Raw genomic sequence first — 25991 nt, forward strand, 5'->3', positions numbered from 1 at the left:
GGGGGGAAGCACAAGGTACGTAAATCCGGGTTGTAATTTTTTTTTTGTATTTTTCATGGAGGGTCGCGGCCGCGGGCTCTTTTTGCAATTATTGTTATTACAAAGAGATTGAAGCTGAGCCGGCTCAAGACTCGAGAATTTTTCACTGAATTTATTTTAGAATCTCCTAATTGCACTACAATTCATACTTCATAAATAAGTAGGATCGAATCTCACTGACTACCTCGGTTGCTAGGTAACGCTCCGATTTTGAAACGCTATGAGAGGTTCGAAAGGTTCTGCGAAGAATATAATAGCGAGGGTAAAGTAATATCTAGATGCTATTAATAAGAGCGATTATATTGAAAAACTCTTATTAAGTTTAGACGGTGCGCTTTACACCGAAAAATAGTTCTATATGCGATTAACTTTTCGAGTCGACTGCTTTTAAATTCGAAATATCATTCGTATCAATATGTGTTTACTTTATGATGAAATGTTTTAAATTAGCGATGTGCATTCATCGTCAAATTTTTGAACACACAAAGTATTCCAGATGAGCCGTCCGTGACCACGAAAATATTCGAAAAGTCGGAAATAAAATAACGACAATAAACAAGGCGAGATTAAACCGTAGTAAATGTAGTTTTAATTATAACCAAAGTGATATTAGTAGGTCCGAGTTACATTCAAAGTCGAGATTCTGGAAATAAAGAAATTACTCGCTTGATGAAAATAATGTATTTGGAAAATAAAACTTACCAATAAACACGAAGATTTGATGATGGGCGTAACGCAGCAACATCGATATGGAGACGGTCTGCCGAAATAATAATTCAATTATTTTTATTATCTCCTTTAAAATTTATTATCTCCTTGTTTAAAAACATCAATTAGTAAATGAGCATTCTCTACACTTGGTATTAAATTTGAATGCCACCGTCCTTTGTACAGATTAACTCACGACCCACACGATATACAGATAGGTCCGTAGATAATGCAATTTAAATACCAATGAGAAATTGAGATATGAGGTTAAAATTTAAAATCGCTTTGGGTTGCCCCTCAAAACAAGTCAACTAAAATGCAAATCTTGTACATTCAGTATTAAAGTATGTAACTTTCTTTTATATTGCTCTTTTGGGACGAGCTCACGGCCCACGTGGTGTTAAGTGGTTACCGGAATCCAGAGATATCAACAACGTAATTACCGCCACCCTCCTTGAGACATGAGTTCTAAGTCTCAGTTTTATAGTACAAGGCTACCCCACCCTTCAAACAGAAACGCATTATTGCTTCAAGGCACGAATAGGCAAGAAGGTGGTACCTACCACCATACCCGGCGAACTCACAAGACGCCGTACCACCAATAATTACGCAATTACTAATTTTTGCGGGTTTGATTTACATAATGTTGTTCCTTCACCGTGGAAGGCATTTGTGAACACGGGCTAAGCACACAGTTCACTAGAAAAATTGATACCCGTCTGTGGGATTCGAACACCGACACAGTCGCATCGCTCGTTACGAACGCTCAGGGCGTCTTATCATTTAGGCCACGACGACTTCAAATGCATTATTCGATCACAACCAAATTAACACCGCAGTACTTTTACAGATTTTTTTAACATGTACAGTTGCGTCAAAAAAAACCTTATCCAAATTATTGATTAATATGTTCAACCATTATCTTAATCTCTCATTAATGGAACGTAAATTTATCAGTTAACAGTGTTATTCGAAACGTCCAAAACCATTGTTGATTAAAGATTTGAAGCAGAATATAAGCTAGTTTTAAAAACATTCAGTTTTCACCAATTTAATGAACAATTAACTAACGGAAGAGTCCCGTCTCACTGTTACTTAAATGGATTCAATCTGCACTAAGCGTTTCGTTAATGAAATTCAATCGAGGCGAGGCGGTGCGGGGAGCAAATGATGTGGCGAAAAGATTGATAGCGGCCACACGCGGGGACGTGCTACTCTCACTTTTAGATACACAAAACTTAACAGATGTTTTCCTCAAATCGCCAAAGTAACATAGTTAGAGAGAAAAAAAAAACGTTTTACTCCTGACTTCTTAGTGATTGATAGTTAAGGGTCGAAATGTGCAAAAATATTCTACGATATTACCTACACATTTAGGCCAGGTAACGATATTCTTTAAAGCTTTTTAGAATCACACCCATTTGGCGATCACGAATCAGTATTTTCTATTACAATTTAGGTACAATTGAGGGTACCAGACCGCGCGGCAGATTGCCGTTACGATGGACCGGTCCCGTCAAGGAGTGCACAAGAAAGGTGGCGAGGTACGCGAGGAATGGCGACATCTTGTGAAGCGCACCACTAACCGAACTGATGACCACGACCACTCTGTCCAGATTGCCGACGACTAAGAAAAACTACAATTTAAGGATTATGCTCTCTATAGTCTCGGCATATCTTTTTTTATTCATCAACGTATTGAAAGGATTTTAGAATAGACGCGGCGACACAAAATGCGACAAGACGCGTCGGACCGTGTGCAGCAACGTCCATCGGTCAATGGAGCGTGCGTAATCCGGCCACCGGCGGCTGTTAGTTTTTACGGTAGCCGTAAACTAAAGAGCCGGGCATCGATCGTTAATATTAAAAGGCGTAGCGGTTAATAAGCCGGCTTCTGCGTTTATTGGGTACATAACTTATAGTGATCGATCAAACGCAAGTAGGTTTATACACTTCATTGTTCCCGTTTGGCCGGCAACTTCCGATATAGAATTGTTATGCGAACCGTAGTTACCTTGATGAAGCACTACCAAGTTAGAAATTCAGCTTCCAGTTCGGGAGAACGTGTACGTACACATTTTGTTCGAAGCATATGCCACATTAACATTGGGAAGTTTCCCTCAACATAACAACCACATAAGCGTATGCCTTTCGTAAACATTGAAAGCCAAGAGTTTGAAGGTCTTGGTTAGAAATTACACCCGCGAAACTTAAGAATAGCATTGTTGTGGAACGAGGTTTGTGTAACAAAAATAAACCGCAAAAGCCGGATCAATCATCTACATAACAATATACCTACTCGTAGTCTGTTTGACGTTACGTTTTATCAGACTAATTATACCAACAGTATTTTACTCGTATCCACTATGCCTAGTACTAATTTTCGGAGATAAATAAGGATCTAATATTCACATAAATAAAGCAAAAACATCGGACACGTACTCTTGTATAAACCACTGAGCGCTCTTAAAGTTGACTATTTTTACGGAATTAGATTTACATAGATCGCCAGCTGTGTAAAATAAAGACTGGTGACATATACGCGTGGCGTCGCACCGTTTTCCTGTATTTATTTCACATGAAGTATATTATAATATGCATATATTTATTTATGTACAGGATGTAGGTACCCAAAACTGAACGACAAAGATACCTAGGAGAGAATAGGCGTGATGATTTTCAAACCACGTCCTGTCTATTTCCGACTACAGATTTTCTCAATCTGATGGTCTTTCTGTTTATAATGATAACGTAAACAACTTTTACAAAATATTAAACAGTGTTATCAAACATGGTAGCTGCTAGTTTGGTAATATAATTGAGGTATGGCGCTGCTATAGGTATTCGGAACACCCTGTATATTTATTGTATGAGGACTAAATATGTATAGATTGAAGAAGTTACCCAACAAACTAGTTCATGTCTGGTTTCTTCAAGCTATATAGTACAGAAATAACGTTCAACATAAAAGTAGCAAGAGTAAAATATGAGTTGTTCTATTTCAAATATCGCTCAGCATACTGAGTCCTAGAGGACCGAATGGAATGGAATAGAAAGATAGAAAAATTACTTGAAAGTACTCTATTATAGTATCTCATTCAGTCGACAAAGTAACGATATTTTATAACACTTTTTAAAAATTGACATTTAAAAATAGAACTATTGGTTTAATAGCACTCTTTGTTGCCTCGTTAATGTTCAAGTATAATTTAGACTGTAATATTTAAATGTAAATGCTGTGTAGCTTTATACAAACTAAGACTGCAGTGCTTACTTCTGTCCTCACTAAATTTTAGTATCCTGGCAAATATTTCGTCATGTTGTTCGACAATTTAATTAATGCAATTTCTCGGCTCGTTGACAGCGTGATATAAGAGCATGTAAGGAATACACGTCACGGGGGAAGAGTTAAGGTAATCAACCATTCCGAAAGGTGAGCTACTTCGATTGAAATGCGACGACATAATTTATAACGATGGGCTAGTATAAAGCAACGCGTTGCTTTGTCTTTTGATACTAGACTGATAATACAAAAATCTTAATATTAACTTGTTATTTTCAAACACAACTTTTATAGTACGGTGAAGGAATAACATCGTGTAATAAAAATCAAACCCGCAAAAATTATAATTTGCGTAATTACTGGTGGTAGAACTCTTGTGAGTCCGCGCGGGTGGGTATCACCACCCTGCCTATTTCTGCCGTGAAGCAGTAATGCGTTTCGGTTTGAAGGGTGGGGCAGCCGTTGTGACTTACTTGAGACCTTAGAACCTATATCTCAAGCTGGGTGGCGTATTTACGTTGTAGATGTCTATGGGCTCGAGTAACCACTTAACACCAGGTGGGCTGTGAGCTCGTCCACCTCTCTAAGCAATAAAAAAATAAAATAAAAAATTACGCGTTACAGTTATGTGTTTAAGTACTTTTGTAATACAATGTTTTTCTTTCAGCAATAAAATAACATAATTAAACATTAAATTATCATTTTCATTTACACGATTTCACCATTCGAAACTAAACGAAAATTCTTTTCCGCGAACCATTCGAAAAATACAAACTCGAAAATTCCACTCAAAAGAGTCGGTCTATTTACAAAGAGCTCTGTAAAACAAACATAAGGTGAGTTACGAAGCGTGGGCGTGCATCGCGGACCCAGGAATTCGGTGCCGTAATAAAGTTTGAAAGGGCTGTAAAAGAGCAATAACTGTATGTCGGGGAGAGAGTCCCGATTTTAGTAGCGTGCGGACCGCACCTCGAGTGATACCCTATTAATTGATCCGTAATGTAGGTTACTCGGAAATATCGATCGAATTTCGTTGATGTATTATTTTTTACGGTTCATAGTGATGATATGGCCAGCAGTGATTTACCAACTAAAATAAAACAACGCGATTCAAACTGTGACGGGAAGCGAATGACCGAGTTTTAATAAATCGAATGTAATGAAACAGATTAGTTATTATAAATAAGTATCAGGAGATGTCACTAGTAGTATCTGTATTTTGATATATTTACAACACCAACAATACATATAGTCCAAGATCCCAGGGCCATCTTACTCTAATATTACAATAAAAAAATTTGGTATACGAAATTATATTAATTTTAGTTCATTAGCTTTCTGTAATGATGATACTGTGGTAGTGTCATTTAATATCTCATTCTCATCATAAGAAAATAATATCATAAAACACAAAATACAACAACAATATAAAGTATCAAAATAGTGATTTCCTAGAATCGATGACATTAATTGTTATAGTTTAACCTGAGAAACCGAATATTATCTTGTATTTATAGATTTGTCATATAAAACATTCGACCAATCTATATGGGAAAATTATGATGTATGTGTGTTGGCTTTACTATCCGTGTTTTGAATTGTTTGTACTCGGCAGTAAATAAATTTCCGCTGCCTTAAAAGGAAACGCGGGCTCTGTTTCGTATACTGCAGTAAATATTTCCAATTTTATCTTTACAAAGTTATTTATTATGCACAGTGGTGCTTTGCATCTATGTTAATTTCGTGAATTATGTAGATATGTAGGAACCTCCTAAAATTACGATTGGATATCGGCGTGTCGTTGATCAGTTTTTTTTTTTTTTGAACTGGGGGCCGGACCTCTTATGATCTGTTCGCACCTAGGGGCGCCCGGGGAATATAGATCTTGACAGTCTTCAGACGTTGGTAACAGATCGGGAGCCCAAGGATGTTTTTAGGGCTCTATCCACTAAGCGACTGCTAGTTGTTAATGACCCTAATTAATATACAATTCCCAGTTGGTGTGATCAAGATTTTTGGCCTTCAGGTTCTAGGTTTAATCTATTCTATGTGAGTATGTTTCTTGCAGCCATAATTTAGGAGAAAAAAACGAAAAGTACTTAAGACAGACAAACAGAAAAATCACTCATTTTGTTACTTGTTTTAGTAGTGGATGTGGTAAACCACATAAACTACTCCATTTTCATATCAGTGTACCTTGATACAAAATTTTAAAATGAGTAGTAGCCTGTAATACATTTTGGGCTAATCTGTTTGATACTGGATTTAGTGAATGTATCGATTCTCCTTATCAAAATTGATAGTATATAGTTTCAGAGTAAACATTGAAAAAACCGATCCGAAAGAGAGGTCCCAATAAATCCGATCCGATTTTCATAAACATTAAACATCACGAACGATTTGCAAGAACATATAATGTATATATTAATACGTTAAGCAAAAGCTTTGTACCCCTTTTTACGAAAATTGCGCGGACGGAGGAGTATGAAATTTCCCACACTTTTAGCGAATATAGGAAAGGAGTGCAGAATGCTTTTTTTTTCAAATTATGTTTAAAAATACATTAAATCAATAGAAAAAACATTACACACACGCATATGAACTCTTTTGTTTATTGTTAAAGTATATGGTCAAATTGAGAATAGATAAATTTTGTTTGCCTTTATTATTATTTGTCTATAACGATTTCTTAGCGAAATCTGAGATTATAAAAAGTCTTTGACAATACAACCATAATAATTTTCAACTTATGATTTAAATTAATAATTATGATCGAACTATCTGACCCGGCAGACTTCGAAGTGCCTCAATCGATAAACAAAAGACCTAAACTTTTGTATAAAATAAACATAAAACAAACAAAAGGAATCCGTCCGACACATCAAAGGAAAACCAAATTGTTATTTTTACTTAATTCCGAGGATTTTCATATTTATCTACTTTTTAAACCTACTCTGGACTTCCACAAATAATACAAAACCAAAATTATAATAGCCAAATCGATCCAGCCGTTCTCGAGTTTTAGCGAGACTAACGAACAGCAATTCAATTTTATATACATGGATTTTGACAACTGAGCTACCTACCACTAGTTAGTTATATATAAAAATGCCGAAACCTAAACTAAGCCCTATTTGGTGTGTTTGTATGGCTAGTGGGTGAATATGTTTAAATTCATTTAAACATTCATTTAATTAAATTCATTTAAACATATGAGTTAAATCGAATTTCAACTGAGATTCCTTCATAGCAGGCGGCGGGGGCAGTCTTACATCCAGTTCCAACCCCTGTAAGAGCTTCATGGGACTCGTGTGCATCGTTATTTTGGTGTCGGTCGCGTTTCTGATGACAGAGTTAACCGTGGTCGCTCCTCCTACTACTCCCGGATTGTGTCGCTCGGGTGTTAAAACAAGAATGTAGAGACGTCGTTAAATGGGTAGCTATAATATTTTCACAGATTTCGACGCCACTCTCAGTGCGACGATCACCGCGACAACAAAAACAAAAGAACAAAAAAATCTTAAGCAAAAAAAGAGTGGCAGTAGCCATCACAGAACAAAATATATTTGACAGATGCCTATAGTTCTGAACAACAACATTCGGACCGTCGGTCTACCGAGCAATATAACTCGCTCAGTGGAAGATCTTCATGATGGAATAGAATCCGTGATCGCAATTTATAATTAACTGATTTTTTTTTTATTGCCCTTGTAGGCAGACGAGCATACGGCCCACCTGATGGTGAGTGGTTACCGTCGCCCATGGACTTCAGCAATGCCAGGGGCAGAGCCACGCCGCTGCCTAATTTAGTACATCTACAACGGAAACTATAAAATAAACGGCGGAAATGCATAAAATAAGCGCTATATTAAACGTTAAAAGTGTTTTTAATCATTCCAATTGCTCTAAGTGCTTTGTAAGCCGTGCCACTAATCCACAAAGAGTCGAATCGATTGAGTGATATTTGAACAAAACAAAACGTGCACAATAAGTTTTTGTTTTTAATTTTTTTTTCTTAGGTGTGTGGACGAGCTTACGGCCCACTTGGTGTTAAGAGGTTATCAGAGCCCATAGCCATCTACAAAGTAACCCACCTTGAGACAAAAGTTCAAAGGTTCTCTCTCAGCTGTACAACGGCTATCCCACCCTTCAAACACATTACTGCTACAACGTATTATAGAAATAAGCAGGGTAGTGATAGCTACCCGTGCGAACCCACAAGACATCCTATCACCAGTAATTACGCGAATTATAATGGAGCGGGTTTGATTTTTACTACAAGACCTTATTCCTTCACCGTGGAAGTCAATCGTGAACATCTGTTAAGTACGTATTTCATTAGAAAATTTGGTATCTGCCTGCGGGATTCGAACACCGTTGCATCGGTTGAATACGAATGCACTGGGAGTCTTATCCTTTAGGCCACGACTACAAAGTTTATATCTGACTTCCATAGTTGTAGCTAAATTTTACCAATTTTCAAATTCTATCATAAGCTTCTAAATTTAAAGAGGCCAACGCGTGGGCGGTATCGTTCTTTGAGTAGTATACCAGCGTGATGGCCAACCAGTATTTAGTAGTGGCCCTATCACTACACTTTTTGTAAATCCGCACGGAAAGGTACTACCTGCCAATTTCTACCGCAAAGTAATCATATTCTCCGCTTTGTAGAGTGGGGCTGCCATTATACAATGCCATGGCAAAAACAACCTTACGTCGTGGGTGGCTGCTTTCATATTGTAACGTCTACGACTTCCGGTAACCACTTCACATAAGCCGTGAACTCGCTGACTTAATAATGTAATAAAAACAAAATTTAAAAAAACCATACTCCCGTAGTTTTCGCATAATGCTCGAATGAAAAATACAAAAACAAGGAGAAGACAATAACCATAATTAAATCGACAATGTAAGTAGTTATTTAGCTACCATTAATTCTTTTTTATATCGTCAATATTTAAAAGTACTTCTATCTTTTCATTTTAAAGTATAAAAACAGCACCATCTGGAGATTTCTTTCAACATCGGACAATTCTCGAATTCCAACTAGTAACACAATCTTGATAGGTTACCCTAAAGTATGCTACTTGGCACTAGATGGCAGTATGATAGGTTATAATTTCGTTTCGTAAATTCGTACTTTGTGACGTGACTATTCGTTTCTAGATGGCGCTATATAATGTTAGATTCAATTTTGTTCATTTGCTAAATTACCAATTGTAACAAATACTCGTATTACTATTATCATGAGTTAGGCAAGTATAGTGTTCACACACGCGGCCCGCACACATAAGTTATCGGCTGGTCACGAGGTGGTTAACGAGTGGACGTCGCTTGTTCAACGAATTTTCGAGTAGTCTGTTAACTATTGGTATGTGCCTTCCTCACGTGGATCATTCGTAGGCAGCGTTGGCAATGCGCAGTCGCCGTAAGGCAAGCATGCAGTTGTCGCCGAGTGGCCGACCCGCCATCCGCGCGTGGGTCTTACAACATAATCTAACCTCACGAGGCGAGGCGGTACGGAGTCATCGCCGGATGGCTCTAATGAGCTGTGGCCTTTAGGTGGTGTTTTTTTTAATCATATTTTTCTAATATACTTACGAATACGAGCATAATAAAGAAAGCCGCTACGTATGAGCTGCGGGCCGTCAGCATCGAAACGAAACGGTAATGCTCGCCGGTGATCACGTTCCTGAAACAAACAATGCAATACATACATCTGAGGATTGGGTATTGGGACAATTGCTGACTTAACAACGTCTAGTTAACGAATTGAAATATTAACTGGCTGAACTAGAGTTTGTTTAACGATCTAAATGCCGACCTCACCTAGTCAGATAAGATGGAAACAAAGAAGAACAAGATCTAAATATGCGCAGACGAGTGACGAGGCATTGAATTTATGTTAAATATCGAAACCCATAAACACCCCAAGCTGATTTCCAGCCACCTCTACAGACATTAGGTCGGAGTCTCCGTATAACACTTATCGCAACCTTCACAAACCAGAACGCTTCACTGCTTTGGATAAGAAATAGGTTCTTCGAAAAAGCCACGCAATGCGATAATCCTCTTATCGCGGCCGCCGTAAACAACGTACCCGATGCAGACGATAAACAATAAACAATTCATTTAAGATCCTTCCAATCTATTTTCAGTGCTTTTATGCATTTCAAGCACTGGTCATCGTTCGCATCAAACACGTCTAATGCGATGAAGAGTTCGTCGTGCAAGCCCACAGACAAAGCACACTGAGTTTCTCCCTAGATCGCAGCGGGTCGCGATCCCGATTCAGTGGTAGATACAGCGAAGCACTGCCCTTACTAGGGCAGATCTCTCCCTAGATCGCAGCGGGTCGCGATCCCGATTCAGTGGTAGATACAGCGAAGCACTGCCCTTACTAGGGCAGATCTCTCCCTAGATCGCAGCGGGTCGCGATCCCGATTCAGTGGTAGATACAGCGAAGCACTGCCCTTACTAGGGCAGATCTCTCCCTAGATCGCAGCGGGTCGCGATCCCGATTCAGTGGTAGATACAGCGAAGCACTGCCCTTACTAGGGCAGATCTCTCCCTAGATCGCAGCGGGTCGCGATCCCGATTCAGTGGTGGATACAGCGAAGCACTACCCTTACTAGAGCAGATCTTAGCAGTCTTTCAGGACAAACCCCGTCAGCTCGCCGACACGTTCGGTGAAACTAGCATAACCCCTCGAGGTTACGAGCACTTTAAATTTAGTATATATGTATAGGTAAACCTTGTTAATGTTGAAGCCTTGGAGATTGGTTCATGCAAAACAAGTTGGGTTTTTCCAAAATTATTTTGTTATATTTGTACATTGTATTTGTATTTAAAATAACTATTGTTTTCTTAATTTTATTACAAAGAGATCATTCAATAACCAGCCTACATTAACACTTGTAATATGATATTTAATTATATTCTTATTAAAAAAATGGCTAATTTAATTACTTATTAATTAATAAATTAAATCAGAGGTCGGCCCTGCTTTTGACCACAGACGGGGGATAGAGCTCGGCTTACACGATGTTAAGTATTTATGAGGCTGTAAGACATCATAAAAATATGCATCCCACTTTTCAAGATCGTGTTTTCTGCAAGAATTCTAAGATAACAAAAAAATTGTTAGATTCCACAAATCGAATTATCATTGTATCGTTTTTAAGCTGTAATGCAATAACCCCGCATCTACATACAATATGAATATTAATATTCTCTTTTGGATACGGAGATGGAATGACGTAACGTGAAAGTCAAGTATTACGCATGCGAAGTACATTAAAAAAAAAAGCAATTGTGTTTTAAATAAATACTCGTACTTTAAAGAAACGATAAAAGTATCTAATTACAGAACCTTGAAAATAATTAATTCAAAGCCTAATTTCTTTCAGAGAGCATTACGTTCCAGATTGGCTTGGAAAAGGCTAAAAACGTTCTCTGGAAACGCATTATGGATGAAGGCAGTGGTTCCAGAGACTAGATTAGAGTGTGTGTTTTCCGAGCGCTATAACAAGTCCTTCTTCAAACGAGTCTTGTGGAGTGTTAAGCAGTAGGCAGCGGCTTGGCTCTGTCCCTGGCATTGCTAAAGTCCATAGGCGACGGTAACCACTCACCATTAGGTAGGCCGTCTGCCAACGAGGGCAATAAAAATAAATAAATAAAAGAATATTCAGGCAGCTAACAATGCAGTGAGGCAATCGAGACAGGATCATAACAAACATAAAATATGAGATGCAATGTAACTCCTACTCCATTACGAAGTATATCTAAATAAATAAATAATAAGTTTATTCAGAAAAAACCTCAAGGAACGTAGGTACTATGTGAAAAACAAAGAAACGTAAAATACGGACTACAAGTTTCAAACTTTTTATTAGCTCTTTTAACGAATTCTTCTATCTACAATTAAATATATAAATTTCACAAGAAAGTGTCAGCCATGAAAGTTTTTATTTTCAATCGTTCATTGCGTCTTCATTTGTGATTAGTACTATAATTGACAAAATCAATGATTTTTAAATCGTTTATTGATTGATTTGCCAGTCAGTGTTTGATGTTATTACACATCGTTCACGATATCTTGCGATAAGATATGATATTTCAAAACTAAATGTACATTCACGTTAATTTTCGAAGAATAAAATTAGATTGCTTTTTTTCCCTACCAAAATCAAAAATACTACACAATTTTCTGCATAAATAAAATAACACTTGAAATTCAAATTTGACACTTACTTGAAATTATTATTACGTTACATTGTGTATTAATATGTACATTTTATAAATGTATAATGTAAAGAATTTGTGTATGTGTATACATATATATATTTCAATTGATTGGTACACCGCGTGTAATTAGTTTCCAAACGATTCTTTGCCAGCTGTTGGTTATCTGGAAGAGATCGCTCTTTCCGATAAGACCGCCAATTGTACTTTTTTTTGTATTTAATGTTTCGCGTTGTTTCTTTTGTTGGTGTACAATAAAGAATACTTTCTCTCTCTCTCTCTTGACACTTCTAAAAGAATCTATTTCGCTCGAGTCAAACATACCTCAAATACCCCTTGTTATCTTCTTGTTCAGCGAGGGTCTTTATCGAGGCCATCAGCAGATCGTCATAGCCGAGGAACTCGTCGAGGACGAAGCGGGAGAAGGAATCTCCGAAGCACTGATCGCGCTGGGGGTCCAACGTTACGATCTTCACGGGTATCTTGAGGCGGAGTCGGGCGCTCGGCGACAGGCGGAGGAAGCCGTACTCGAGGGAGTACTCGAGTATGTAGTCGTCATCTGTAAATATAATCCGTAATGTATCTATAATAATAATCGTACCTGAAATGTAACTATACTTGAGACATTAGAACTTATATATCAAGGTGGTGGCGCATTTACATCATAGATGTCTATGGGCTCCAGTAACCATTTAACACCAGGTGGGCTGTGAGCTTGTCCACCCATCAAAGCAATAAAAATAATAATAATAATACATCTATACAAATTATCTAATATATAAATCTACAGTGGTTTTTACGGATGTTCCGTTATAACTACTGAACCATGCATCCGATTGACTTGAAACATGGTATCCGTGTAGAAAATACATACACTTAATGGATAGCTAATATTTATATGAGTGTTGGCCTCCCTAATAATAATGACAATAAATAATAATGTTCATTTTAAATGCCCAGCGAAGCGGGTGAGTACGACTAGTATGTATATATATACATTTTGAAGACATATGGGGCAAGTTCAATGTAATTTTTTAACTATTAAATCGATATTTTTTTATTGGTTAGGTAGGTTCACGGCCCACCTGGTGTTAAGTGGTTACCGGAGGCCATAGACATCTACAACGTAAATTGCGCCACCTACGTTGAGACATGAGTTATAAGGTCTCAGTTTTTACTGTACAACGGCTGCCCCATCCTTCAAGCCGAAACGCATTACTGCTTCACGGCAGAAATGGGCAAGGTGGTGGTACCTACGCGTGGTACTCACAAGACGTCCTACCACCAGTACGTTTCCTGCAATTATGAACTTAATAAAATCAAATGGTGGTAGGTAGCAGCTTGGCTGTGCCTTTGGTATCGCTGATGTTCACCGAATGTAACCACTTACCATCAGGGAAACCGTATGCTCCTTAGCCAAAAATAGCTAAAACGGACAAACAGAAAGCGTTGTGAAACAGAAACATAAAGCGCAAAGGACATTATATTATCAATATAACGTTTCTTACCTTTTGAAGACTCATTGGCGGCTGACTCGTCTAGAGATTCCTGAAACATATCAATGGTAATATTTTATTAAATAAAAACTATAATATACGTTTCAAAATCAACATAAGCCTTATTACATACAATTATCTCCAGAACTCTAATACAGTTCACAGATCGATGCCTCCAATGAACACTACGCTAACTCCAAATTCGTAGATTTACAGGAGGAGCGTTTAAACGAAAAAAGTTGATATAAAATCTTTATTATTGCAGATATATTTATGGTTTTTTTTGTGTAACTAGTTGATTTACTCTTGCTTCGAACCCCATCAATAATGATTAATTAAAATACTTTTAAAATAGTGAAGCGATTTGCGTGAAAAACGAAAATTTCAAAATTTTGAGTTAGAGTAGTGTTCATTAGAGGCATCGAGATTTTGTTGATGTCGTAGTGCAAGTTTTTTTTCTTCGCAACTTGAGAGAATTTGCTAACACTAGCGCAGTGCCTCGCAGAATCTACCAAGGGATCGGAATCGCGACCCAGTGGGAAGAACCGGCGAAAAATCAGTGAGTTGTGTCTATGGGGTAATGCTATATTATAAAAGCAAAGGCAAAATAAGCTAATATATCTTTCAAGAGTACAGGAAATTCAAAGAATCTTCATAATGGTTTAAGAAATGTCATAAGCCATAGGAATTACATTATCTGAGTCGACTATTATCAAAGGCGGCAATCTGACTTTTGGACAATGATTGGTAAATCAGAAAAACGAATTATTGACTTTGTATTCCATTGGCAGTCACAAAACTCTTCGGAACGACATCTTAGATAAATAACAGGTTAACTATTAACCTTTATTTAATGCAGGTTTTGAACCGTATTCTTTGAAGGAGACGATTATATTCAAATCAATCTGTATTGACATATCAATAAAATTTTTTTGTCCAAATGCACAGATTGCCACCTTTGATAATAGACGACTCATCTATCTCTTCAATATATAATTTACAAGTTAGGGACGATGGACTTTCCTTAAATCGAAAAATATAATATAGTGCGATGCTATGATACATCAAATAAATATGATATTCAAATTTACTCAAATATTTTTTACATTTTTTTTTTTTATTGCCCTTGTAGGCAGACGAGCATACGGCCCACCTGATGGTGAGTGGTTACCGTCGCCCATGGACTTCAGCAATGCCAGGGGCAGAGCCAAGCCGCTGCCTACCGAAAATTACATGGTAATTATATTGCGTTTCCAGAGATCTTTTTTGCCACGTACCATCCGGCTATGGAATGAGCTCCCCTCCACGGTGTTTCCCGAGCGCTATGACATGTCCTTCTTCAAACGTGGCTTGTGGAGAGTATTAAGCGGTAGGCAGCGGCTTGGCTCTGCCCTTGGCATTGCTGAAGTCCATGGGCGACGGTAACCACTCACCATCATGTGGGCCGTATGCTCGTCTGCTTACAAAGGCAATAAAAAAAAATAAAAAAAAAAAAAATATTGACTTCAAGATTTAAGACCTAGCTTTAACAATGTCAGTACCACTTTATTAATCTTACTACATAAATTACTAATAAACATTGCTATTCTGTATAATTTCATTACAAATACCATATTAAGTTTAATCTTTTATGCACATTCAATTATGTTCAACCTTGGTTAAATTTTTTATTGACTTTTTTAACAATATGTTAGTAGTAGGTAAGTTAGTAACAATCTATACTAATATTATAAAGAGGAAAGATTTGTTTGTTTGTTTGTTTCGAATAGGCTCCGAAACTACTGGACCGATTTGAAAAATTCTTTTTCCATTAGAAGCCGACACTGTCCCTGATGAACATAGGCTACTTTTTTTTTTTTTTTTTTGTTTCATGTGTGTTTTAATGTTTCCGAAGCGAAGCGAGGGCAGGTCGCTAGTATAGAATAAATAGTAAAAAATATAAATAGTACAATACTGAATTTCAATATTTTACATTATTTACAAGGGAAAGCTATGTTTTTAGTTTAGGTGATACCATCGCTCCAGCCTGGATATTAAATGTATTTACTATAAAACTTTTTTTACTTATAATGTCATTTAGTTATTATATCAAAATATTTTCCTTACATCAATTAGTTTAGAATCCTTGTCTATATCTTCCACTAGACCCAGAATCCCTTCCCATATGGAGGAAGAGGGCTCAACATCTTCTCCAGAAACTATAGTTGTGTTAAGATCAAGTTCTTCAATCACATCCTCTGTTTTTTCAACATATGAAGTTTCTACAACTCCTTGGGAAGTGTCCTCGTCCTCGTGAATTCTAGTAATGTTCCCATAATCCGTTCCATCTCGTATGTAATCATCATCTTCTATGTCATCGCTAGTTGATGATTCAATATTGACAAAACTGAAATATACATTTTTTCGAAACAATAAGTAACAAGATATCATTTTTTTTTATTTCAGATATAGTTTTGTAGGCTTACGGCCCACCTGTTGATAAGTAATCACCGTCGCTCATGGATGAAAGCACTGCTAGGGACACAACCAATATAGTGCCTATTATGACGGTATTTCTTATCATTAGTAGACTGCTTATAACCCAACTTGTATTCAGGGGTTATAGGATCGGACATCACAATATGCATATAGTGGCCCACTTTGAAATATTATTGGTTATTGGCCTGGATATGGCTTTGCTCTTGGCATGATGTCCATGAGCAACAATGACTCTAGATGGAGTTATATGCTGTGTGACTTGAAAGGAGACACTTTAGCACTTTGAATAATGCAATATATTATAAAATCATAATTACATCTCAAACTCATTAATTAAAGTATTCTATGTATATCATAAAATTAATATAGACCTTAATTTTAATACCCTTAGTTATTCAATTCCAATTTTCATTCCATTTAAAGGGGTACCTATGGTTTGCTTTGTTATGGAATATTAAAAATATCAGTTAACACACAACATGGAAAAATTCTTTTTCCAACAGTAACTGAATATTTGCGCAGAATGCTTGGTACCAGAATATTTATAATATTTAAACAAAAACAGCATTGCATCAAATGTGAACTTAAAATAAAACCTTCATTTAATTGCTATTACTTTTAGATAATTTAGTGTCAAGGTGACTAAATTGACTGATAGCCAAAGAACACCTAGACAATAATGACCTTTCAAAAACATACTTTTATTCATAAGCTTTACATATTTAATAAAAATTTTAATTAATAGCAAAAACAGGTCTTATCAGATTCAAGTAGGCCAATTTAACTTCCGTAAAAATATTGACTGACTAAAAAAGTTTATATACACATTTTAACACCAAAGTTCCCCATTATAGCATTGAAAACTTACTTAGTTATGATTTAATTAGTTTAAACTAAAATGGGACTAGCTAATAGGTGCAAAACATCATTATTTTTATAACATTAATTTTATGTTTCACAGACATTGTGTAAGTTATTAATACGTAAGCATCAATTTCAAAATATCATACTTCATTAATATATATCTATATTTCATTATTGAGTCACCTTTGAAGTCACCACAACAAAAATGACTTTTTTTTAACAAAATGCAGGTGCAACAAAAAAAGGTCACTAAGAGGACAAGCATTGATTTAAAATTTCTAAAATTATGTAAATCATACACCAATATGTTTTTTATAATCACTTATAATTTAAGAACACTAAGTCAAGGCCAGTAATTTTCTGTTGACAAGGTTGCATATAATTTGAATTAAGGACCTCTCACACATTAAAAACTACTAAATTTTAATAGGCATTTTTTTTCTAGTATTAACATTCAAGAAAATGCAAGTGCTTACCCTTCAGTAGCTAACATCCCCAGCATAGAATTAAGCTCTTCTTTATCTTTCTTTAATTTACGTTCTTTTGCATAGCTTTGTTCAATAGAATAATCTTCTGAAGGATTTCTTAGTATTTCAACTCTCAGTATACCATCTCTGGGCCAAGAATCTTTTACATGGTTCAAACATGTCGTAGGTGTCCTTGAAAATGCTATATGTATGTAAGCTAGCACAAAAAAGGCTAATATTGCTTTTAGGAGTACAAGAAATTCAAAGAATCTTCGTACTGGCCTTGGAAATGTCCGTGCATAGGCAACGGCAAACTTGAAGAATAATGCATGAAATAATCTCTCTCTGACATTGAACAGTGGATTTTGATTATTGTTACGATTTCGATTCATTCCTGCATTGATAACTGGCCCGCCTGGTAAAAAATTGTTTTCTGGATTTACTCCAGGCGGCAAGTTGTTTGCAACTTGTGGTCCTCCAGTACTCATTGTTCCTGCCTTAGTTTGGATTATTTTGTGATACTCCAATCTATGTTATTTTGGTTTTTACATTACTCTCACCTGAAAGTGAAAGTAGATTAAAATATAATGTTAAATTTTCGACCATCAAAATTTGGCAATGAAATGAAAGGGGATGGTTGAAAATTAGTTCCTTGATAGTTACATTCCATGTAATTCATGTAATTTTTTTTCTTCAAACAGTCTTATGTACGTTTTCAAAATTAAATGACCTTTGTTACTTATTAGTGTTTACTAGCGCTTATTCAAAGTTATAACACATTTGAATAGTGAGCTTTTGAAGCAAAACGTTTAATTATGTATGATTTACGAAATAATTTCTCAAAACTCACTATTACACCTTGCAGCAAAATTGTTTTACGAAGCAACATATGTCTGAAAATATCAAAATCATTTATCCTTACTCGTTAATAATCCGCTAGTAATAAATGCTTCCGTATATTTGTTATTGGAACACTTAAAAAGTAGTGGATCAAAATTCACAAAATGATCACTTTCTTTTATATTTGTTGTGAGATAAATAAATCGCGAAACTGTCAAACAACAAAAAATATTGCTAGTCGCAGAAACTCATTCGGTCATTCGGTCAATTATTTGAGTGTCAAGAAGTGTCAGATGTCACACCCGCGGCATGTAAGACAATATCTTTTGCTTGAGATTTGGCTGTATGAGATACGCTTCTTTTTCCTGTCTAATGAAAGAACAATGCGAACAAAAAACCGCTACAGAATTGTACTTTTTAGGGAATCATTTTTGGCGGGAACGCGTGGTGCTATGTTGTGTGAATTGTTTTGTTTATCTATTTAGTATTTCTTCAGGTTTAAATATGTAATAACGGTGGTTTATTAACTGTTTAGTATCTGTGAAAGTACACAAATGTGGGAAAATGAAACAAAGCCACTGAACGTACCTTCTGGGGATCTTCGAAAAAGTCTACTGAAAAAGACTCAGTAAACAAACTCCCTTTACTGAGATCATATTTCATCTCATATCATATCATTTCATTTCATTTCATGCCAACTGATTAATGTTCCCAATTAATTAACTTGATTTCATTTTACTCCGTATTATCATTTTTCATAAAAATAAGAATTTAAATTAAAATAAGACTTGACCTTCAGGTCAAGTCTTAAAATCCTTTAAAAAATCAAATGCCTGATAGGTACTTAGGTTCCTTACAGATGGGCAACCATACAAATTAGTGTGATTAGTTTTGAATCTATGTAAGATAAAGATTTAAGAGTGCACTGGGTGCCTACATACATAAACAAGCAACATATTTATAGAATCTTTACTAAATACACATTTAAACCTGAAGGAACACTAAATAGACAAAATAAAACAAATCACACAGTTTCACTCCTCACGTTCCCGCCAAAAAGTCTCTTAGGCATTTCATTTGACTAAGGACTCACAGATAAATATAATACACTAACAGCCTTAACAAATAAAACAATCTGAGAAATAATACAAGCTTCGCACTGATGTATGAAGTGCTGAACTATGCCCATACTGAAGTTCGTCCAAATGGGTACAGTGGTTTGAATTTGAAACGTAACAGACAAATTGAGTTATTTTCACAGTGGGTAATACCTATTATTTTATATGTGATTGTGGGCTCTAAAGATATAAAAGTAAATTCTTCATATTTCAATGACGACTGGTTTTTGCAACATCTATCCTATTCCAATAAAACAAAGCGTAAATTGTATTCTATAATAACCTCTTTATACCTGTAAAACTATAATCCATCGAATAATCAAACGACAGAGAGATAGAGAAGATTTTGAGGTTTTACGGCGGAGAGAAGGTCTTCCACCGAACGGATGAAATTGCCCGGTAGACCGACGGTCCGTATGTTGTTGTTCGGAACTTTTATAAATGCTATAGAGCTATCTTAAAACTGTCGTAAGCGAAATTCAGGATCTGTCAGATCTGTCTGTCTGCGGTGAGCTTGAGACTGAGCTTGAAAGCTGCGTGAGTGCCGTGAGTAGTCCATGTGATGCAAAGCTGCAACGCCGAAGATGTGTGATCCCGAGCGTTGATGATCCGGTCGTGGGTTGCGATGGTCCTGTTGAAGCTGCGATGCTGGCTTGCTGTGGGACGACTGGCGTTGATGACTTGTTTTTAACGGCGAAAATGTGAGAACTGTTGACGCGCGTTTTATTCATGAAACGAGTCGACGGTCGGTTGGAGCCTTTCAAGCCTTCAGTAATGCGTCCTGAATTTGTCGAGAAAACGAAGAAGACTTCAAAACGACCAGAACCAATCAGAAACAATAACAGAAACTCATGATTATATGTATTAATAACTGCTTTTGAATTTTGGTTGGGCAAGCAACCAGTTATAAAAAATAATTATATTATAATTTCATCAAATTTGAAATAAATCATTTCTATCATTACAATTTTGATCCTTTTAATAAAAATATGTGTCAAGCTATAAATCGTCATAAAAACGTTGCAAATTAGCTAGTGATGTCTACTCCATGAACAGGGATAACTTATGCAACTTGGTAAGCTTTATCAAAAACACGAAAGCTACATAAACATATTCATGATTGACATTAGATATCTGTCTTTCTGTGCGTTTGCTTGTATAAAGAAACAGCTTCGAAGTTCATAATTCACATGAAGAAGCAGCTATAATTTCACGGGCCATTAATTTGTTCTACAAAGGCCTCGACTATAATATGCACGCAGCGCTTATTATTATGAAAAGAAATCGAGTCGCGATTGCACGGATATGGTAGTTTAACAAAAGAAGTGTGATTGACGTTTATATGGTGCACGTTTAAAAGATTTTTTGTCAACCTTTCAGTACTTAATGCGCATTTTGTGAGGACTTTATTCTGAATGACGCGGACGTGAACCAAAAAAAATACCATTATGAACCGTCCTGTGTTCGTGACATATCAAAAGGTATCGGAGCTGTAGAGCCTTTTTTAATACCTAAATTAAAATAGGTAGGATTAGTGTATAAAATACGGATTTCGGTCCTTTTATTATTTTATATTTATTTGTTTTATATTATTCGTATTTTATGGTACGATTTAACAATAACTATTCAAAGTTTTGTAATTTTTTTTTAAACCTATGCTTATAGCGTTGAGAGGCTACTTCAGAGTTAAGCGTTACCCTAGCGTGTAAATGAGCTCTCGGGGCTCAAACCGGAGGAGTTGCTAATAGTGGCCTTAGCCAGAGCAGTGCTTCGGAGAATCTACCACCGGATCGGAAACGCGATCCACTGAGAAGATCCGGCGAGAAACTCAGTGGGCTGTGTCTATGGGTCGTTGTCTTTGATTATTGCAATAGGGCAGGCGAACTCACAGGCCACCTTGTATTTAGGGGCTACCAAATCTTAACACCACTGTCTTAACACCACGAAATCTCAATTGTAAAGTATAACGGCTTTTAGAACGGAACGCATGCTTCGTGGCAAAAATATAGTTGTACCAAATCGTACAGGCTCAATGTAAACCCTGCGACCATTGTATGTGTGGTTAAATAGTGTCAGCGGCCTCCTGGTTTAGAGAATACACTCATAATGTATGGAGAGCTATGGCGTAATTTTCCACTTATTATAGGCCATAATATCACTCGCTTACTTTGAGATATAGGTAAATAATTTCATAGTTTATGGCTAGTTTTATTATCAAGGCTATAAAATTAATAACGCAGCAAATAAATAATGCATCAGTAACGTAATCAACATTCTAATAGCCATACTATCCAGCCTCATTAAACCACGTGCACCGCTGTCGGTAAATAAGTATACGGCTCGAAACGAACGCACTAGATAAAGCGGAGATAACAAAAACTAAACTTAAATTACGGTTCGCTCGTGTTATAAATATTCAAAAACTTGTCCGGAGCCGAGGCAGCTTTAAAAAAATTGACGTCTCAATTATCGAACTGACTAGGGACGGGATTCGACCGCTCTTAATTTTATATTATTCTCACGCTTTTTATTTCCTGTTCGCTTTTTAAATCTTCAAACTCTGTATTAAATAATATATGTATACTGAGGTTGTATTTCTTAGCACCTAAGCGAAACAAGCGCAATATTTATATTCTATACGCGGCTTTTTTACATCTGTAAATCTTTTAAGAAGTTCAGGATATGCATGTCGTATGTTGAGATTTAAAAGAAGCACGATTTAAATTTAAAACAGCATACATTTATTTATTTGTGTCCCATCTCGGATTCAGAAAGTCCGGTTGAGACTTCTAAATAACGATTTACAGAGTGTCACAGATATCGCCACGCACCGCAATATGACACGGCATTATTTTTTTTCATTCCCAGAATACAGATTTTATCACCTTATGAATATTTCATTAGTTTAGAATCCGAAAGAACTATAAATCGGAGAGCAAATGTCAAGAATAAATTCTTTATCCAATGCTTTTCATAAAAATGCCAAAGTCATAGAATACTCAGAGACGTAACTGCTTTTTTGGGGATTTTTGGGCGTGTTTTATGAAATCTATATATTAATACGTTAAGCAAAAACTTTGTATCCTTTTTTACGAAAATTGCGCGGACAGAGGAGTATGAAATTTTCCACACTTATAAGGATTATAGAGAAGAAGTGCAAGATGCTATTTTTTTTTAAAAATAATGCATTATAGATACATTAAATCAATAAAGAAAACATTACACACAGTACATACCATGTATTTGACGCACACACGCATGCATACTATTTATTGTAAAAGTTTTGTTCTTGGCGTCTGTTGTCAAATTGAGAATAGATTAAATATTGTTTGCCTTTGTTAATATTTTTTATAGTGTAGTCTTAGCGAAATTTGTGATTACAGAAGTATAAAATACAATCATAATAGTGTACAAACTTACAATTCCAATTAATTATAGTCGAATTTCGACTGCTGCGGGACCTCTAGTTTACCTAATTATATGAATATTTTATAGAGATTTCAAAATACCGTGTCGCTTAGTAACATGATTTTGTGAAAAACAATAGGTGATATTCAGTTTTAAAGCTTCAAGTTCTAATTCTAATCAAATCCCAAAGTACTTTAAGTTATTATAAATGCAATTCTAAGAGTTTCCTGCCTTTCATAACGTATCTCATACCTGTATTCATTAGGTGTCCTCTCCAATTAAAGCATTGCATTGTTACTAAAGCCATTTCTACATACAATGGTCCCTTCTCGCCGCCCCCTCAAAAAGCCTACGCGGTAATTAAAACCTGTTTTTATTTAGACTCAAGGAAACTCATGTGTATTTATTTCAAAATAAAACTTTTTTTTTCATTTGCCTCCAAAAGTGAGAGACTAAAGGAGTTTCTAAATTCAGCTTAAAAGTCGATTCCTAATATCAGAAAAATGTGTATTAAAATCAATAATCTTGAAAAATGTAATTTGTTGATTTGATATAAATATACTCCGAACCAATACTGTGCTAGTACAGATTACAATTTACTGAAAAATCAAAATGGTTATGAAGTCAACGTGCGTGCCATTTGAAAACAAAACAAATACACGAGCGTAGAACAAGAGCTTCCTTTGCCTTGAGCCTTATGTCGAACTATGCTGATACATCGCCGTTGATAAGTCCGTCCGAATGATTAATCGTCTCACGAATCCGTTGTCGGGTTTTTTTTAAAAAGCAATTTGTACCTTTATTTTAGAAATGAACCAGATTGTGAAGGGTTTTTTTTTCATTGTCTATCGGCTCTATCAGGAGTGATCTCTATCGTGGTTTATTTTATTCAACAGCTTAAGAATGATTAGGGATTTTGTCTTGTATGTATCTGAGTAGGTACTTGAATTCTTAAGATATGGTAGTAATGATAAGGATCTAGAATACCCTTTTAATTAAAAATATGTAGGCTTCGGGGAGCACTTCAAGGCGAATCCATACTAATATTATAAATGCGAAAGTAACTCTGTCGTTCGCGCTCTTATGCCAAAACTACGGAACCGATGTAAATGAAATTTGGTATCCAGATAGTCTAGAGTCTGAGAGAGGACATAGGTTACTTTATAAGGCGAAAAAAGGGTTGCATGAAATTATCGTCATTTTTAAAGCTAAAATCTTAAAACTTATTTTTAGGCTGTGGATTTGATATACACATAAATATGACATTTGTAATTTGTAAAAGTTTTACCCTCAAGGGTGTAAAATGCTGGAGTCATAGTCCAGGCGGCTGGCCGGTGCTTCGGCTGGTCGTAGGACCGTCGAGGCGATTCGGCCAGCACTTGTGGACTGGGTGAATCGCGACAGAGGATGCCTCAATTTCCGGCTCACGCAGGTGCTCACTGGGCATGGTTGCTTCGGTGAGTTCCTGCACCGGATGAGAGCCGAGCCGACGGCAGAGTGCCACCACTGTGGTTGCGACTTGGACACGGTGGATCACACGCTCGTCACCTGCCCCACATAGGAGGGTTGGCGCCGTGACCTCGTCCCAAAAATAGGAAACGACTTGTCGTTGCCGAGTGCTGTAGCATTGATGCTCGGCAGCCATGACTCATAGAAGGTGATGCTCGACTTCTGCGAGTGCACCATCTCGACCTACGCTCGTTCTGACCCAGCGGGATATTCCGTAGGATAACCCATTCTAACCGGCGCCATCTAGGTGCGCTCCGGATAGCCAGCCGACCGCGAGGGCTGGTGGTCGTGGCGCCGACGACCGCCGGTCCGGCGTCCCGAGGGAGAGGGTGACGGGAGAGATGCGCTTCGCATTGAACACTTCACTTGCCCCCTTTTGCCTTTTCATGAGTTTTGTCTCATATGAGGCTCGGACGTGGGTTATTGAGGGACAGAGGTTTTAGTCAGTTCGATTCTGACATGACCTCCATCCCCAGGGGAGGGCGGAAGTGCGGCGATTTCCTCCTGACCTATTTGAAATCTAAGAATATTTAACCACTATATTCAATTTTCTAATGTAACCTTATGGCGTTTGACATAACATTGACAGAATGCGTGCTGCAGATATCTCAAAGAGGATGCAAAAAAACTGAATACCGTTAAAACAAATCCTTCGGTCGGTTATATTGATAATATATACGACTATACATAAGAGAAAACAATGCAATTTTACTAAAATGTGTTTTTTTCCCCCTTCTTATGCTGATAGCCTGGGGAGGCTATTTCAGCTTCTCCTTGACGTGAGCTCACGGGGCTCAAACCGGTTATGTTGCTAACACTGGTCCTAGCAAGAGTAGTCCTTCGCAGAATCTACCACCGGATCGGAAACGCGACCCACTGAGAAGATCTGGCGAGAAACTCAGTGGGCTATGTCTATGGGTTAATTTACTCGTCAAGCCCTTCGTCGCAAGCGAAGGGTTCGGCGAGGACGGTGACCGGTACTTGAGGTACCTAAAAGCACCATTAATGGATCGGAGGATCCGTAATCACGTGTTTAGGGCGAGGTAGACTGTTTACCATTCGGTCCACAGGATCGGGCATGTAATTTCCGGCGGTCACAAGTGGATTTTCGTGTCGTGTCGTCTTCTCAAAGTGGCGTAATGATGCCGACTGTAAATACTTACTGACTGAGTCAAGCTCCAGGTCATCATGGAGATCCACATTCCTTAGGAACCATAGTGCTCCGACGGCTATCCTGCAAAAACAGGATTGAATGACTTGAAAGCGTTTCAAGTTGGTGCGGGCCGCGTGAGCGAACATTACGCTTGCATAAGTTATGACGGGGCGTACGCAAGTTTTGTAGAGGGTCACCTTATTACGAAAGGACAATTTACTTAGCTGAAAGGGCGTAAAGTACGTTTATAGCTCTGTGAATTGCCAGAAGGGGCCAGAAGTGACTGTGTTTAAAAAAGTTGAATCGCAGTACTGAAAAAATATTTTGAGAGCCACCTGGTAGAGCCTCATGGTAGTACTACAAATAATTCGCTATACAATATCC

General features: G+C 37.0%; 1 protein-coding gene across 2 annotated transcripts in view; it reads right to left on the minus strand.

The window, feature by feature from the left end:
• Positions 1-18659, minus strand: part of LOC114242599 (membralin) — a 105579-nt gene extending 86920 nt beyond the window's left edge. The window contains exons 1-7 of one of the 2 annotated variants that reach the window (XM_028173824.2): positions 18502-18659; positions 17589-18139; positions 15877-16156; positions 13783-13822; positions 12599-12833; positions 9632-9722; positions 742-799 (exon numbers count right to left, since the gene is read on the minus strand). In XM_028173824.2, coding sequence (XP_028029625.2) covers positions 742-799; positions 9632-9722; positions 12599-12833; positions 13783-13822; positions 15877-16156; positions 17589-18067 — 1183 coding nt within the window. In that variant the 5' untranslated portion in view covers positions 18068-18139; positions 18502-18659. Of the gene's footprint in view, positions 1-741; positions 800-9631; positions 9723-12598; positions 12834-13782; positions 13823-15876; positions 16157-17588; positions 18140-18429 lie in introns of both variants that reach the window. The other variant, XM_028173831.2, reaches the window with a different exon arrangement.
• Between the last annotated feature and the right edge of the window lie 7332 nt (positions 18660-25991).

Source organism: Bombyx mandarina, chromosome 19 (assembly GCF_030267445.1).
Source record: "Bombyx mandarina strain Sakado chromosome 19, ASM3026744v2".
Classification (NCBI taxonomy): domain Eukaryota; kingdom Metazoa; phylum Arthropoda; class Insecta; order Lepidoptera; family Bombycidae; genus Bombyx; species Bombyx mandarina.